General features: G+C 38.4%; 1 protein-coding gene across 1 annotated transcript in view; it reads left to right on the plus strand.

The window, feature by feature from the left end:
• The window catches only part of LOC110572955 (fibronectin type III domain containing protein 3C1-like), a 71,421-nt gene that overhangs the window by 28,613 nt on the left and 25,909 nt on the right, over positions 1-16,899 (plus strand). The window contains exons 14-21 of the mRNA XM_021681438.1: positions 6,134-6,220; positions 6,454-6,592; positions 7,177-7,245; positions 7,837-7,955; positions 8,071-8,176; positions 8,952-9,043; positions 9,260-9,373; positions 11,369-11,518. Of these exons, the coding sequence (XP_021537113.1) occupies positions 6,134-6,220; positions 6,454-6,592; positions 7,177-7,245; positions 7,837-7,955; positions 8,071-8,176; positions 8,952-9,043; positions 9,260-9,373; positions 11,369-11,518 (876 nt within the window). The remainder of the gene's footprint in view (positions 1-6,133; positions 6,221-6,453; positions 6,593-7,176; positions 7,246-7,836; positions 7,956-8,070; positions 8,177-8,951; positions 9,044-9,259; positions 9,374-11,368; positions 11,519-16,899) is intronic.

Below are 16,899 nucleotides of genomic sequence, written 5' to 3' on the forward strand. Positions count from 1 at the left end.
TTGGGTGTTGAGTTTCATGAGTTCTTTATAGATTTTGGATACTAGCCCTTTATCTGATATGTCATTTGCAAATATCTTCTCCCATTCTGTCGGTTGTCTTTTGGTTTTATTGACTGTTTCCTTTGCTTTGCAAAAGCTTTTTATCTTGATGAGGTCCCAATAGTTCATTTTTGCCCTTGCTTCCCTTGCCTTTGGTGATGTTTCTAGGAAGAAGTTGCTGCAACTGAGGTCGAAGAGGTTGCTGCCTGTGTTCTCCTTTAGGATTTTGATGGACTCTTGTCTCACATTGAGGTCTTTCAACCATTTGGAGTCTATTTTTGTGTGTGGTGTAAGGAAATGGTCCAGTATCATTCTTCTGCATGTGGCTATCCAATTTTCCCAACACCATTTGTTGAAGAGACTGTCTTTTTTCCATTGGACATTCATTCCTGCTTTGTCAAAGATTAGTTGACCATAGAGTTGAGGGTCCATTTCTGGGCTCTTTATTCTCTTCCATTGATCTATGTGCCTGTTTTTGTGCCAGTACCATACCGTCTTGATGATGACAGCTTTGTAATAGAGCTGGAAGTCCGGAATTGTGATGCCACCAGCTTTGCTTTACTTTTTCAACATTCCTCTGGCTATGCGGGGTCTTTTCTGGTTCCATACAAATTTTAGGATTATTTGTTCCATTTCTTTGAAAAAAGTGGATGGTATTTTGATGGGGATTGCATTGAATGTGTAGATTGCTTTAGGTAGCATTGACATCTTCACAATATTTGTTCTTCCAATCCATGAGCATGGAACGTTTTTCCATTTCTTTGTGTCTTCCTCAATTTCTTTCATGAGTATTTTATAGTTTTCTGAGTACAGATCCTTTGCCTCTTTGGTTAGATTTATTCCTAGGTATCTTATGGTTTTGGGTGCAATTGTAAATGGGATCGACTCCTTAATTTCTTTCTTCTCTCTTGTTCTTGGTGTATAGGAATGCCACTGATTTCTGTGCATTGATTTTATATCCTGCCACTTGACTGAATTCCTGTATGAGTTCTAGCAGTTTTGGGGTGGAGTCTTTGGGGTTTTCCACATAAAGTATCATATCATCTGCTAAGAGTGAGAGTTTGACTCCTTCTTTGCTGATTTGGATGCCTTTGATTTCTTTTTGTTGTCTGATTGCTGTGGCTAGGACTTCTAGTACTATGTTGAATAGCAGTGGTGATAGTGGACATCCCTGCCGTGTTCCTGACCTTAGGGGGAAAGCTCTCAGTTTTTTCCCATTGAGAATGATATTCGCTGTAGGTTTTTCATAGATGGCTTTTATGATATTGAGGTATGTACCCTCTATGCCTATACTCTGAAGAGTTTTGATCAAGAAAGGATGCTGTACTTTGTCAAATGCTTTTTCTGCATCTATTGAGAGGATCATATGATTCTTGTTCTTTCTTTTGTTAATGTATTGTATCACGTTGATTGATTTGTGGATGTTGAACCAACCTTGCAGCCCAGGGATAAATCCCACTTGGTCATGGTGAATAATCCTTTTAATGTACTGTTGGATCCTATTGGCTAGTATTTTGGTGAGAATTTTTGCATCCATGTTCATCAGGGATATTGGTCTGTAATTCTTTTTGATGGAGTCTTTGTCTGGTTTTGGGATCAAGGTAATGGTAGCTTCATAAAATGAGTTTGGAAGTTTTCCTTCCATTTCTATTTTTTGGAACAGTTTCATAAGAATAGGTATTAATTCTTCTGGAAATGTTTGGTAGAATTCCCCTGGGAAGCCATCTGGCCCTGGGATCTTGTTTGTTGGGAGATTTTTGATGACTGCTTCCATTTCCTTAGTGGTTATAGGTCTGTTCAGGTTTTCTATTTCTTCCTGGTTCAGTTTTGGTAGTTGATACATCTCTAGGAATGCATCCATTTCTTCCAAGTTATCTAATTTGCTGGCATAGAGTTGCTCATAATATGTTCTTATAATTGTTTGAATTTCCTTGGTGTTGGTTGTGATCTCTCTTCTTTCATTCATGATTTTGTTTATTTGGGTCATTTCTCTTTTCTTTTTGAATAGTCTGGCCAGGGGTTTATCAATCTTGTTAATTCTTTCAAAGAACCAGCTCCTAGTTTCGTTGATCTGTTTTACTGTTCTTTTAGTTTCTATTTCATTGATTTCTGCTCTGATCTTTATTATTTCTCTTCTCTTGCTGGGTTTAGGCTTTATTTGCTGTTCTTTCTCCAGCTCCTTTAGGTGTAGGGTTAGGTTGTGTACTTGAGACCTTTCTTGCTTCTTGAGAAAGGCTTGTATTGCTATATACTTTCCTCTTAGGACTGCCTTTGCTGCATCCCAAAGATTTTGAATAGTTGTGTTTTCATTTTCATTTGTTTCCATGAATTTTTTAAATTCTTCTTTAATTTCCTGGTTGACCCATTCATTCTTCAGTAGGATGCTCTTTAGCCTCCATGTATTTGAGTTCTTTCTGACTTTCCTCTTGTGATTGAGTTCCAGTTTCAAAGCCTTGTGGTCTGAAAATAGGCAGGGAATGATCCCAATCTTTTGGTACTGGTTGAGACCTGATTTTTGACCTAGGATGTGATCTATTCTGGAGAATGCTCCATGGGCACTAGCCAAGAATGTGTATTCTGTTGCTTTGGGATGGAATGTTCTGAATATGTCTGTGAAGTCCATTTGGTCCAGTGTGTCATTTAAAGTCTTTATTTCCTTGTTGATCTTTTGCTTAGACGATCTGTCCATTTCAGTGAGGGGGGTGTTAAAGTCCCCCACTATTATTGTATTGTTGTTGATGTGTTTCTTTGCTTTTGTTATTAATTGCCTTATATAATTGGCTGCTCCCATGTTAGGGGCATAGATATTTACAATTGTTAGATCTTCTTGTTGGATAGACCCTTTAAGTAGGATATAGTGTCCTTCCCCATCTCTTATTACAGTCTTTGGTTTAAAATCTAACTTGTCTGATATAAGGATTGCCACCCCAGCTTTCTTTTGGTGTCCATTAGCATGGTAAATTGTTTTCCACCCCCTCACTTTCAATCTGGGGGTGTCTTTGGGTCTAAAATGAGTCTCTTGCAGACAGCATATTGATGGGTCTTGTTTCTTTATCTGATCCGATAGCCTGTGTCTTTTGATTGGGGCATTTAGCCCATTTACATTCAGGGTAACTATTGAAAGATAGGAATTGAGTGCCATTGTATTGCCTGTAAGGTGACTGTTACTGTATATTGTCTGTGTTCTTTTCTGGTCTATGTTGCTTTTATGGTCTCTTTGCTTAGAGGACCCCTTTCAAGATTTCCTGTAGGGCTGGTTTTGTGTTTGCAAATTCCTTTAGTTTTTGCTTGTCCTGGAAGCTTTTATCTCTCCTTCAATTTTCAATGACAGCCTAGCTGGATAGAGTATTCTTGGTTGCATATTTTTCTCATTTAGTGCTCTGAATATATCATGCCAGTCCTTTCTGGCCTGCCAGGTCTCTGTGGAGAGGTCTGTTGCCAGTCTAATGTTTCTACCATTGTAGGTTACATATCTCTTGTCCTGAGCTGCTTTCAGGATTTTCTCTTTGTCTATGAGACTCGTAAGTTTTACTATTAGATGTCGGGGTGTTGACCTATTTTTATTGATTTTGAGAGGGGTTCTCTGTGCTTCCTGGATTTTGATGCCTGTTTCCTTCCCCAAATTAGGGAAGTTCTCTGCTATAATTTGCTCCATTATACCTTCTGCCCCTCTCTCTGTTTCTTCTTCTTCTGGGATCCCAATTATTCTAATGTTGTTTCGTCTTATGGTATCGCTTATCTCTCGAATTCTGCCCTCGTGATCCAGTAGTTGTTTATCTCTCTTTTTCTCAGCTTCTTTATTTTCCATCATTTGGTCTTCTATATCATTGATTCTCTCTTCTGCCTCATTTATCCTAGCAGTTAGCACCCCCATATTTGATTGCACCTCATTAATAGCCTTTTTGATTTCAACTTGATTAGATTTTAGTTCTTTTACTTCTCCAGAAAGGGTTTCTCTAATAACTTCCATGCTTTTCTCAAGCCCAGCTAGTATCTTTAAAGTGATGATTCTGAAGTCTAGATCTGACATCGTACTAATGTCCGTATTGAGTAGGTCCCTGGCAGTCGGTACTACCTCTTGCTCTTTTTGTTGAGGTGATTTTTTCCGTCTTGTCATTTTGTGCAGAGGAGAATAGATTAATGAGAGAACAAAATGCTAACAGGGTAACAACGTCCCCAGAAAATATACTCTAAACAAATCAGAAAAGACCTGAAGCAGTGGGAAAAGAAATGGAAAGAGAGAAAAAAGAAAAAGAAAAAGATAAAGATAAAAACAGAACAAAACAAAACAATAACAACAAAAAAAACAGAATGTGATCAAATATGATCAGGCTGGTATATAGATCAGTGCCACACACTAGATTTGGGGTGTATTTTGGTCTGTTAGAAGAAAGTGCCTCCCAAAATTTTAAAGAAAGAAAAACTTATATATGTACAAAAATAAGGGTTGATATGATGAAGGGATGGAATATGACTGTAAAGATGGAAATTATAAAAAATTTTATAAAAGGAATTGATAAGAAGTTGTTTGAAAAAAGAAGAGGATTTAAAAAAAGAAAAAAGAAAAAAAAAGGGAGAGAATGTGATCAGGCAGGGGAGTAGAAAAAAACCATATACTAGAGATTTAGGGTATATTTTAATCTGTTAGAAGAAACTATCTCAAAATTTTAAAGAGAGAACAACTTATATATATATGCCAAAAATACGGGTAACTACTATGAAGTGATAGAATATGACTCTAAAAATGAAAAATAAAAATGTTTTTTAAAAAAGGGATTGATAAGATGTTGGTTGAAAAAGGAAAAAAGAAAAATTCAAAAAAAAAAAGAAACAGAAAAAAGACAGTTAAAAAAAAAATTAACTTTGAAAGACTAAAGAATCATGGTAAAAAAGCCATGAATTCTATGTGCAGTATTCCTCTAGCGCTGGAGTTCTGCCATTCTCATTGATCGGTATACTTGGTCTTGGCCAGCTGTTCTCGCTGATCTTCTGGGGGAGGGGCCTGTTGCCGTGGTTCCCAAATGTCTTTGCTGGAGGCGGAATTGCCCCGCCCTTGCCAGGTCCAGGCTAAGTAATCTGCTCGGGTTTGCTCTCGGGAGCTTTTGTTCCCTGCGAGCTTTCCATACAGCTTTGGAGGCGGAGAGTGAAAATGGCGGCCTCCCAATCTCCACCCCGGAGGAGCCGAGAACTCGGGCCCCGCTCCTCAGTGAGCCCCCAGAAAAAAGCCGTCAGTCACTCCTGTCTCCCCGGTCTCCGGCTGCACTCCGTGCTCACCCGGCCTGTGACCGCACGTTTCTATCTCTGGGACCCGACCCCGTGTGGAGTCTCCAAACCCAGCAGATCCCTGTGGTGCGCTCCTGCACTGCTCCTCCCGGGGGAGGAAGTGAGTCTCCCCGGATCTGCCACTTGTTGGGTCCCTGCTGGAGGAGCAGTGGCCCGACTGTGCAGCGGATCATGGTTTATGGCAACCCCGAGCTGAGAGCCCGCGCCTGAGCTCTGTCTCTGCAGCCGGCTTCCCTGCTCCGTTACCTGGGAGCTCTGCCACACTCAGGCACCCCCAGTCTTTCTGTGACCCCGATGGTCCTAAGACCACACTGTCCCGCAAGGGTTCCACCCCCTGCTTAGCCACCGGAGTGACGTCCCTCAGCGGAGCCGACTTCTAAAAGTTCCGATTTTGTGCTCCATGGCTCTATCACTTGCCAGAAGCGGCGGATGGAGGCCCCCTCCCCTGCTGTCTATCCTCCCGAATATCGCCTCGGATTCACTTCTCCGCACGTCCTACCTTCCAGAAAGTGGTCGCTTTTCTGTTCAGAGAGTTGTTGCTCTTCTTTTCTTTGATCTCCTGTTGAGTTTGTAGGTGTTCAGAATGGTTTGATCCCTATCCAGCTGAATTCCTGACAGGAGACGAAATCCAGGTCTCCTACTCCTCTGCCATCTTGCTCCGCCCCCCCCCCCCCGAGTGTCTCCATTTTTTATGGAGGAACTAAGGTTCAGAGAGACTAAGGGACTTGCTCAGGACCACCCAGATGGGAAATAAGCTGAAGTTGGAACTTGAACCTAAGCCTAATTCCTAAATTCATTCTTTCATTTCCAGGGGTTGGGTTTTAAACCTAAATATAATGGAGAAGACCTCTCATGCACTATAAGAAATCTTCAAAGAAGTACTACATACAAGTTTAGGGTATGTGGCTATAATTTTTAAATTTGTATCATATTTTTAATATTAAATTATACTCTTCACTGGAGATAAAAAAATGAGTATCTTTTTTGGTTGAAATTAAACATTATTTTGCATTTAGTTCTCAGAAATCTTCAAATAACCTGCTTTATAATATTATTTGCAAACTATGCACATTTTCAAATCAGATATTTATTTCCAGTGGTCAACCAAGGTATTCTCTTTTACTCAAACAGATCTTTGCCTACAGTTTGGAAGGAAGGAGTAACCCCAGTGGAGAAGTAAAATATACTACCTATCCAGATAAGCCTGGATCCCCTGAAACACCATATATAAAGGGAAAAATCTATGCACACAGAGTAAAAATTGGATGGGGTAATGTTTTTGTATTTGAAATGTACCCTTTCTGTCTTAATATTAACTATTGAGAAGAAATCTTCCTCTAACTGCCCGCAGCTTTATAAAATATTCTCTTATTTTCATTTGAAATATTTCACCTTATAAATGAGTTCAGTTGTAAATGACATTTTTTATAGTTCTCTGTTGAGTTCTCTATTGTTATCTCATTAAGTCACACATGAACAAATTACTAAATTTTATATGAGCCTTCAAAAATTATAGTTATTCCAAGTAAGATTATATCTAATATAGAGGCCAAAATGAAAAAGACACATCAATGATAAATGCCAGCTTGATAAGAAATTATGTTTTTACAAATCATTTTGCCTCTCAACTGGCAAAATCTACTTCAAGGTACAAATACTTAGCATTTTAGTCTCTTTGAAAGAACTTTAAAATCTTAATTCATTAAGATTTTAGTTTCATGTCTAATATTAATACCCTATTAAATTTCATGTTTGTATTTTTTCTCCATAAAAATTTTAATTTATAAGATAATGTTCCAGTGAAAGACTTTTAAGTTTATTCAAGAATAATATTAATTTTATTTCTCTTTTCAGAACCACCCAAAGATAATGGTGGGACATACATTTCAAGTTACAGTTTAGAAGTTAGTGAAAATTCAGATGGTAAGACATCATGATTTTTTTTTCAAAGTTAAATTATAAGGTTTTTAAAAAGTTTTTATTTAAATTCCAGTTAGTTAGTTAACATACAGTGTACTATTAATTTCAGGTGTACAATATAGTGATTCAACACTTCCATACAACACCTGGTGCTGATCACAACTGTGCATCATGATTTTTTTAAAGTTTTTATTTTGAAATAGTTTTAGATTTATCCAGAAGTTGTCAAAATAGTGTAGAGAATTCCTGTATATAACCTTCACTCAGCTTCTCCTAAAATTAATATCTTACATAACCATAGTACAATTATCAAAACCAGGAAATTGGCATTGGTACAATACTATGAACTAATCCAGGACTTACTTGGATTTCTCCATTTTTTAGTAGCAAATTATGTTTATTTACTGATCTTTTATTATTTTATGGCTAATTCTATAAGGAATATAATTATTTAACTATTGTAAATAGGTAACTGGGCCACAGTTAGTTTCCAAAATGCTTATTTCTTAGTATATACATGAGATAATAATGGGACCCATAAAATTTATAAGCTACCTATAAATAAATTAGATAAATTTGCTTTTATCCCTTCAGAGAATTCCTGGAACATAATCTACAGTGGAACCACAACGGAATTTCTATATGATCACCTGCAACCTGGTACTACATATGAACTGAGAGTCTTTTGTACTTCACCTGTAGGCCAAAGCCAGGTGAGGAAACAGAGAGGGAAGTGTGTAAATTGAGGATTGAAATTATTTATGTTACTGTTTTAAAAAACTGAATTTGAATTTAATATAATCATAAGGTATTTTGTATTTCTCTTAGCCTTCAGATATATTGACTATTCAAACACCTACTCTTTCTCCTGCATCTTGCCATCCTCTACCTTTGAATGGTGAAACCAAGACCAAAGAAACGAACATCAAATGTGGTGAGGCTTCTTGTATGATTTGAATGACTTCGCCTAAATTTCTTGTTTTGTAACCTCTGATTTTAATTAATTAATGTTACTGAAGCAGAGCAAGTGCATTTTTTACTACAAAATCAAATAATATTTACAAAACTGTTTCTTACTTGGTAATTGAAATCACAATTTTTGAAGTATAATTAACATTCAATGTTATATTAGTTTCAGGTGTACAACATATTGATTCAGTAATTCTATACATTAGTCGTGCTCACCACAATAAGTATAATCACCATCTATCACCATACAATGTTATTACAATATTACTGATTATATTCCCATGCTGTACTTTTCATCTCCATGACTTATTTATTTTATATAACTAAGTTTGTACCTTTTAATCCCCTTTATCTATTTTGCCCATCACTCCACCCACCTCTCCTCTGGCAGCCACCAGTTTGTTCTCTATATTTAAGAGTCTGGGGTTTTTTTGGTTTTTTGTTTGGTTGGTTTGTTTTTTAGAGTGCACATATAAGAGAGAAATCATATGGTATTTCTCTCTCTGTCTGACTCACAACACTTAGTAAATACCCTCTAGGTCCATCCATGTTGTCACAAATGTTTTAAATGTCAAAATTAAATTTAAAATTTAATTGACACAATTAATATAATTTGAGTATTCTGTTACTTTATTAAGTGTTTTCACATTGTGTCTTCTAAAATTATTTTGTATTATTTTAAAGGACCACCCCTAAAATTACTTGCAAATTTTTAAAATTTATTCTGTACATTTTTGTAGATTATCATCCTAATGAAAACTCTGAAGCACCTGCACATGTCAATAAGGCAGAAGATAACCAAGGTGACAAACAAGGGCACCCTATTTCCAAAGTGAGATCCATAGTGAGTAAATTAATTCTGAAGAATCCAGTTTCTGGTTAAAAGTAGTGAATAGTGCTGGAGAAGTTACATTGTTCAGTTGACCCATTCATGGTTCATTTCACTTTGGATGAATTTATGCTTCTACTTCCTGTCAGGGTGGGGAGTGACCATACCTGCACAATCACCTTTGTGTTTTCTTATTTGTTTGTTTGTGTTTATTTGTAGTTGGGACCTCATCCATTGAAGTGTGAAAGTGCACCAGTCCCAAGCCCTCCTTCTCAATGTGGTATACCTGTGCTAACCTGCAAGGGTCCAACCTGTGTTGTTGTTAGTTGGGGGGTATGTTATCAATTTATTTTTATTAATTTTGTTGATATAAGAGCACACCTATTGGTTTAGTATTTTTTTTGAAAGTCTACAACTCCCTAAGGAGTCAGAGTTTAGATTAGGGTTCCATAAATCTTGGACCATGGTTCTAGAACAACATAAGACCTGATACTAGTACTATTAGGAAGGCTAAGGCTAGGGATGCCTGGGTGGCTCAGTCAGTTAAGCATGTGCCTTTGGCTCAGGTCATGATCCCAGGATCCTGGGATCACGTCCGGCATCAAGCTCCTTGCTCAGCCCCTATTAAATAAATAGGGGCACCTGGGTGGCTCAGTCGATTGAGTGTCCGACTCAATTTTGGCTCAGGTCATGGTCTCAGGGTCTTGAGATCAAGCCCTGCATCAGGCTCCATGCTCAGCATAGAGTCTGCTTGAGATTCTTTCCCTCTCCCTCTGCTCCTCCCCACTGCTCTCTAAAATAAATAAGTAAATAAAATCTTTAAAAAAAAAAGAAGAGGTGCCTGGGTGTCTGAGTCAGTTAAGCGTCTGCCTTCAGCTCAGGTCATGATCCCAGGGTCCTGAAATTGAGCCCCATGTCCAACCCCTTGTTCAGCGGGGAGCCTGCATCTCCCTCTGACTGCTGCTCCCCCTGTTTGTGCTCGCTCTCTCTCTCTGTCAAATAAATAGATAAAATCTTTTTTAAAAATTTAAATAAATAAATAAATAGCTAAAACTATGGTAATCCTATGGTAATCCTGCTTTTCAGACTCTATATTTATAGAGATTAATAAATTTGGAAAACCAAATAGACGATCAATAGGTAACTAATTTACTTTTTTAAAGGTTTATTTATTCATTCGAGACACAGAGATACAGAGAGAGAGAGAGAGAATATGAGCAGGGGGAGAAGCAGAGGGAGGGGGAGAAGCAGGCTTCCTGCTCAGCAGGGAGTCCGATGCGGGGCTCGATCCCAGGACCCTGGGATCATGACCTGAGCCAAAGGCAGACGCTTAACCATCTGAGCCACCCAGGCGCCCCAACTAATTTAAATTTTTTTTTAAGATTTTTATTTATTTGACACAGAGAGACAGCAAGTGCAGGAACACAAGCAGGGGGAGTGGGAGAGGGAGAAGCAGGCCTCCCGTGGAGCAGGGAGCCTGATGTGGGGCTCGATCCCAGGACCCTGGGATCATGACCTGAGCTGAAGGCAGACGCTTAACGACTGAGCCACCCAGGCGCCCCCTAATTTAATTTTTAAAACCAAAACAAGAGATAATAAATCAATTTATAGAACTTTGAGCCCCGCATTGGGCTCCCTGTTTGGTGGGAAGCCTGCTTCTCCCTCTCCCTCTCCCCCTGCTTGTGTTCCCTCTCTCGCTGTGTCTCTCTCTGTCAAATAAATAAATAAAATCCTTAAAAAAAAGTGACTATGAGATAATGAAGCTTTAAAAAATGTTTTGCATCCATGTGAATAGCTCCCCATTTAAATAAGCTCAAAAAATAAAAACTGGCCTAGTTTTTAAGCCACCTATGTATCTTTGAATTTTTCTTCCATTCTTCCCAGACTCTAGCAGAGTGTTTTTAGCATTGACACAAAAGCTTTAGTTTGATAATAATAAATGACAATCTGATAACAGCACTGTACAAAATCCAGAGAATACTGGAATTTGTGTTTGAACCCACTAATCAATAGTAATATTAAGCAACATTAGTATATCTAGGTTTGCTCTTTTTTAAGTAACCTATTTGAGAATACTTCTAACAAATTAAAAATAGGAATTTATCAAATATGTGGGATTAGCCAATCCTTTCTCTTAATTTTATTTGAGCCTTTTAATGTTAATTATAGTATTCTGCCTTATATTTAATTATTTCTACAATTGTCTCATACCATTTAATAGATTATGAGTTTTGATATTGAAAGAATTATGTTGTAACTCTCCACAATATCTAGTATAATGACAATTTATAGAAAGAACTCAATTTCTGTGTTTGTTGCATCTTTTAGATTCCTTTGTGTAATGGTGCTGAAATCACTGAATATAGACTTGAGTGGGGACAAAGTGAAGAATCAATGCACTTGATTTACACTGGCCCTTGTCTGAGCTATGAAGTTAAAGGTCTCATTCCTGCAACTACATATTTTTGCAGAGTTCAGGTAATCCCAACAGTTATTCCAATGTAAATAAGACAACAGTTATTAACCTATACTATCCACATCCATAATACTGACACCATTTCCAGTGTAGTGACTAGAAGGGATTAACAGACTTCCAAATGTTAAATATTTCTCATGTTCAGCAACATCATTCTGAGCTCCTTCACCTAGCATTTAAAGCCCCACATAATCTGGAACCTACTTTTTATGCCAACTTGATCAGCCATTTTTTCTACAGTTCTGTTTCCCAAATTACCTTGAACTTAACAATCACCTGAAATGCTTGTTTAAAACACTGATTCCTGCACCTTCACTCAGACTACTGAGTCAAAATTTCTAATCCAGTGACTTCTTAATCTGTAAAATTAAAAAGCACTCAAAGTGATAATTATCATCAATTAGGAAAAACTTCAGAAACTATTTCAAACAAACAAGTCTGCTCTACCACCACCCCAAGTATGCCTTGTACATTTGTTCATGCCTTATTCATTGCCTATCTTGTCCCATAAAACCAAGCTTTTGCATCAATGCTTCCCTGAAAACCTTAGCTGGAAGTGATCTCTTCCTCCTCTGAACTACTAGAATTATAAGACACACAACATTAAGGTTTGGGGAAACAATCCAAATTTGGAAAGATCTGATATGTTGTCCCTATAAACTAAAGCCATCAAATTGTAGGAGCCCTAATACTGAGAATCTAAGTTCCATCTCCCAGATTGCCTTTCATCACTGGAAGTAATTTTTTTTTAAATCCTTTGTCAACTTTTTTGGGTATCTATTTTTTTTTTTTTTTTTTTGGCAAAGTGCTCTAACAATATATATTTGTGAGAAGGCCACTGCAATTGTCCAAAGGACAGGTGAGTTTATGAATATTAAGGATGCTACAATGGGAATGCTAAGACATTAATGGAGCTGAAAGATATTTGAGAAGTAAAAATCAATGGAATGTGATCCTGCCAAGACAGAATATCCCCATACCTCCCAGGTCCTCCTTCTTACAACTAAAACTCTCTGAACATAACACAACAAACAAGCATAGACTATAAATGGTGGAAAGAAAGAAAAATGTAAAAAGAAAAGGATCCTAAGGACCTCACAAATTGAAAAACAACACAGTAGTGAGCCCCCTGGGTTTCGTTATCACCACACACATGTCCCAGAAAGGGTATGGGAGAAGCCTCCAATTCAGAACTGCCAACAGAGACAGGGAAAAAATCTTCAAGAAAAGCCTACATCCCGCCAACAAAATGACTGGGAAAATGCTAGCCTAACCACAGAAAATCTCTTAAGTAATGCGCACCTTACTCCAGCCAAATGAAATTGAAATCTCAATTAAAAAACCACACACATTCCTGCCCTTCCCCAACCCTGAAATTTCAACAGGCAGAGTGGGAAGCTGACCATCCAAGCCACCCCAGAAGCAAGAAACATGCTCCAGTTTCCCTACCCAGTAGTTTCAGTTCCAGAAGGGCCAAGCACGGAGTTAATCTTCCATTCACTGCCTGGCAAAATCAGACAGTGCTCTGCTCCCATTCCCCTGCCAACTGGTGTCAGTATGGCCAAGCAGGGACCTTATGATCTTCCACACCTCTTTGGATGGAAGTGGGAAGGAGCACTCTAATTCCCCTGAATGGTTAGTGTTGGCAAACTCAACTTCCACCCTCACCCAGCAGCAATGGACTGACCAAGGTGGTGTGATTCAGGCTAGTTAGCACTCTATTTTCTTCTTACCCCTGTGTCAGTGAAGCCCAATGAGAAGTTTATTTTTTTAAACTTAAGTTTAGATTAATTGACATACAATATTTTTTATTATGTTCCATTAGCTAGCATCATTAGTTTTCTACGTAGTGTTCAAAGATTCATTAGTTGCATATAACACCCAGTGCTCATCACCACACGTGCCCTCCTGAATACCCATCACCGGGCTAACCCATCCCCCCACTCCCCTCCCTTCTGTAACCCTCAGTTCGGTTCCTGGAGTCCAGAGTCTCTCATGTTTTGTCTCCCTCTCTGATTTCTTCCCATTCAGTTTTCCCTCCCTGCCCCTGTGGTCCTCTACGCTATTCCTTATATTCCACATATGAGTGAAACCATATGATAATTGTCTTTCTCTGCTTGATTTATTTCACTTAGTATAATCCCCTCCAGTTCCATCCAAGTCGAGGCAAATGGTGGGTATTCATCCTTTCTGATGGCTGAGTAATATTCCACTGTAGATATGAACCACATCTTCTTTATCCATTCATCTGTTGAAGGGCATCTCAGCTCCTTCCACAGTTTGGCTATCGTGGACACTGTTGATATGAACATTGGGGTGCATGTGCCCCTTCTTTTCACAATGTCTATATCTATGGGGTAAATACCTAGTAGTGCAGTTGCTGGGTCATAGGGTAGCTCTACTTTTAACATCTTGAGGAACCTCCATACTGTTTTCCAGAGTGGCTGTACCAGCTTGCATTCCCAGCAACAGTGTAATAGGGTTCCCCTTTCTCCACATCCTCACCAACATTTGTTGTTTCCTGTCTTGTTAATTTTAGCCATTCTAACTGGTATAAGGTGGTATCTCATTGTGGTTTTGATTTGTGTTTCCCTGATGGCTAGTGATGTTGAACATTTTTTCATGTGTCGGTTAGCCATTCATATGTCTTCTTTGGAGAAGTGTCTGTTCATGTCTTCTGCCCATTTCCTGACTGGATTATTTGTTTTTGGGGTGTTGAGTTTGAGAAGTTCTTTATAGATCTTGATACCAGCCCTTTATCTGGTATGTCATTTGCAAATATCTTCTCCCATTCTGTGAGTTATTTCTTAGTTTTGTTGACTGTTTCCTTTGCTGTGCAAAAGCTTTTTATCTTGATAAAGTCCCAAAAGTTCATTTTTGCTTTTGTTTCCCTTGCCTTTAGAGACATGTGTTGAAAGAGGTCACTGTGGCCAATGTCAAAGAGGGTATGGCCTATGTTCTCCTCTAGGATTTTGATGGATTACTGTCTCATATTGAGGTCTTTCATCCATTTTGAGTTTATCTTTGTTTATGGTGTAAGAGAATGGTCCAGTTTCATTCTTCTGCATGTGGCTGTCCAATTTTCCCAGCACCATTTATTGAAGAGACTGTCTTTTTTTCCGTTGGATATTCTTTCCTGATTTGTCGAAGATTAGTTGACCATAGAGTTAAGGGTCCATTTCTGGGCTCTCTGTTCTGTTCCATTGATTTATGTGTCTGTTTTTGTGCCAATATCATGCTGTCTTGATGATCACAGCTTTGTAATATAGCTTGAAGTCAGGCATTGTGAAGCCCCCTGTTTTGGTTTTCTTTTTCAACAATTCCCTGGCCATTTGGGGTCTTTTCTGGTTCCATACAAATTTTAGGATTGCTTGTTCCAGCTCTGTGAAAACTGTTAATGGTATTTTGGTAGGGATTGCATTGAAAGTGTAGATTGCTCTGGGCAACATAGACATTTTCACAATGTTTATTCTGCCAATCCATGAGCGTGGAATGTTTTTCCATCTCTTTGTGTCTTCCTCAATTTCTTTCATAAGTGTTCTGTAGTCACTAGACACCTCTTTGGTTAGGTTTATTCCTAGGTATCTTATGGTTTATGGTGCTATTATAAATGGAATCAATTCCTTAATTTCTCTTTCTTCAGTCACATTGTTAGTGTATAGAAATGCAACTGATTTCTGTGCATTGATTTTGTATCATGCCATGTTGCTGTATTGCTGTATCAATTATAATAATTTTGGGGTGGAGTCTTTTGGATTTTCCACATAAAGTAACGTGTCATCTGCAACGACAGAGAGTTTGACTTCTTCTTTGCCAATATGAATGCATTTTATTTCTCTTTGTTGTCTGATTGCTGATGCTAGGACTTCTAGTACTATGTTAAACAAAAGTGGTGAGAGTGGGCATCCCTGTTGTGCTCCTGACCTTATGGGAAAAGCTCTCAGCTTTTTCCCCATTGAGAATGATATTCGCTGTGGGCATTTCATAGATGGTTTTTATCATATTGAGTTATGTTCCCTCTATCCCTATATTTTGAAGACTTTTAATCACAAAAGGATGCTGTATTTTGTCAAATGCTTTTTCTGCATTGACTGAGAGGATCATATGATTCTTGTCTTTTCTTTGTTAATGTGATCTATCAGTTGATTGATTTTCAAATGTTGAACCACCCTTGTATCCCAGGAATAAACCCCACCTGGTCATAGGGAATAATCCTTTTAATGTACTGTTGGATCCTATTGGCTAGGATCTTGTTGAGTATTTTGGTATCCATGTTCATCATGGATACTGGCCTGTAATTCTCCTTTTTGATGGGGTCTTTGTCTGGTTTTGGGATCAGGGTAATGCTGGCCTCATAGAATGAGTTTGGAAGTTTCCCTTCCATTTCTATTTTTTGGAACAGCTTCAGTAGAATAGGTATTATTTCTTCTTTAAATGTTTGGTAGAATTCCCCTGGGAAGCCATCTGGCCCTGGACTCTGGTTTTTGGGGAGGTTTTGATTACTGCTTCAATCTTATTACTGGTTATTGGTCTATTCAGATTGTCTATTTCTTCCTGTTTCAGTCTTAGTGGTTTCCAAGTTTCCAGGAAGGCATCCATTCCTTCCAGGTTGCTTAATTTGTTGGCATATAGTTGCTGGTAATAATTTCTAATAATTATTTCTATTTCCTTGGTGTTAGTCTTGATCTCTTCCTTTTCATTCTTGATTTTGATTTGGGTCCTTTCCCTTTTCTTTTGGATAAATCTGGCCAGAGGTTTATCGATCTTATTAATTCTTTTTTTTTTAAGATTTTATTTATTTTTTAGAGAGCAAGCGAGAGAAAAACAGCATGAGAGGGGAGAGGGTCAGAGGGAGAAGCAGGCTCCCCGCTGAGCTGGGAGCCCGATGTGGGACTCGATCCCAGGACCCTGGGATCACGACCTGAGCTGAAGGCAGATGCTTAACCATCTGAGCCACCCAGGCGCCCTCGATCTTATTAATTCTTAACTATTGAAAGATATGAATTTAGTGTCATCATATTGTCTGTAAAGTCCCTGTTTCTATAGATTATCTCTTTAAATTTCTGGTCTGGTCTATATTACTCTTGGGGGTCTTTCTTCTTTTATAGAATCTCCCTTAAGATTTCTTGCAGGGCTGGCTTGGTGGTCACATATTCTTTCAGTTTCTGCCAGTCCTGGAAGCTCTTTAGCTCTCCATCCATTCTGAATGACAGTCTTGCTGGATAAAGCATACTTGCCTTCATGTTCTTCTCATTTAGTACCCTGAATTATGTCTTTCCAGCCCTTTCTGGCTTGCCAGGTCTCTCTGGATAGGTCTGACGTTATTCTGATGTTCCTCCCTCTGTATGTAAGAAATCTTTTCCCCCTAACTTCTCTCAGGATA

This window comes from Neomonachus schauinslandi, chromosome X (assembly GCF_002201575.2).
Source record: "Neomonachus schauinslandi chromosome X, ASM220157v2, whole genome shotgun sequence".
NCBI lineage: Eukaryota > Metazoa > Chordata > Mammalia > Carnivora > Phocidae > Neomonachus > Neomonachus schauinslandi.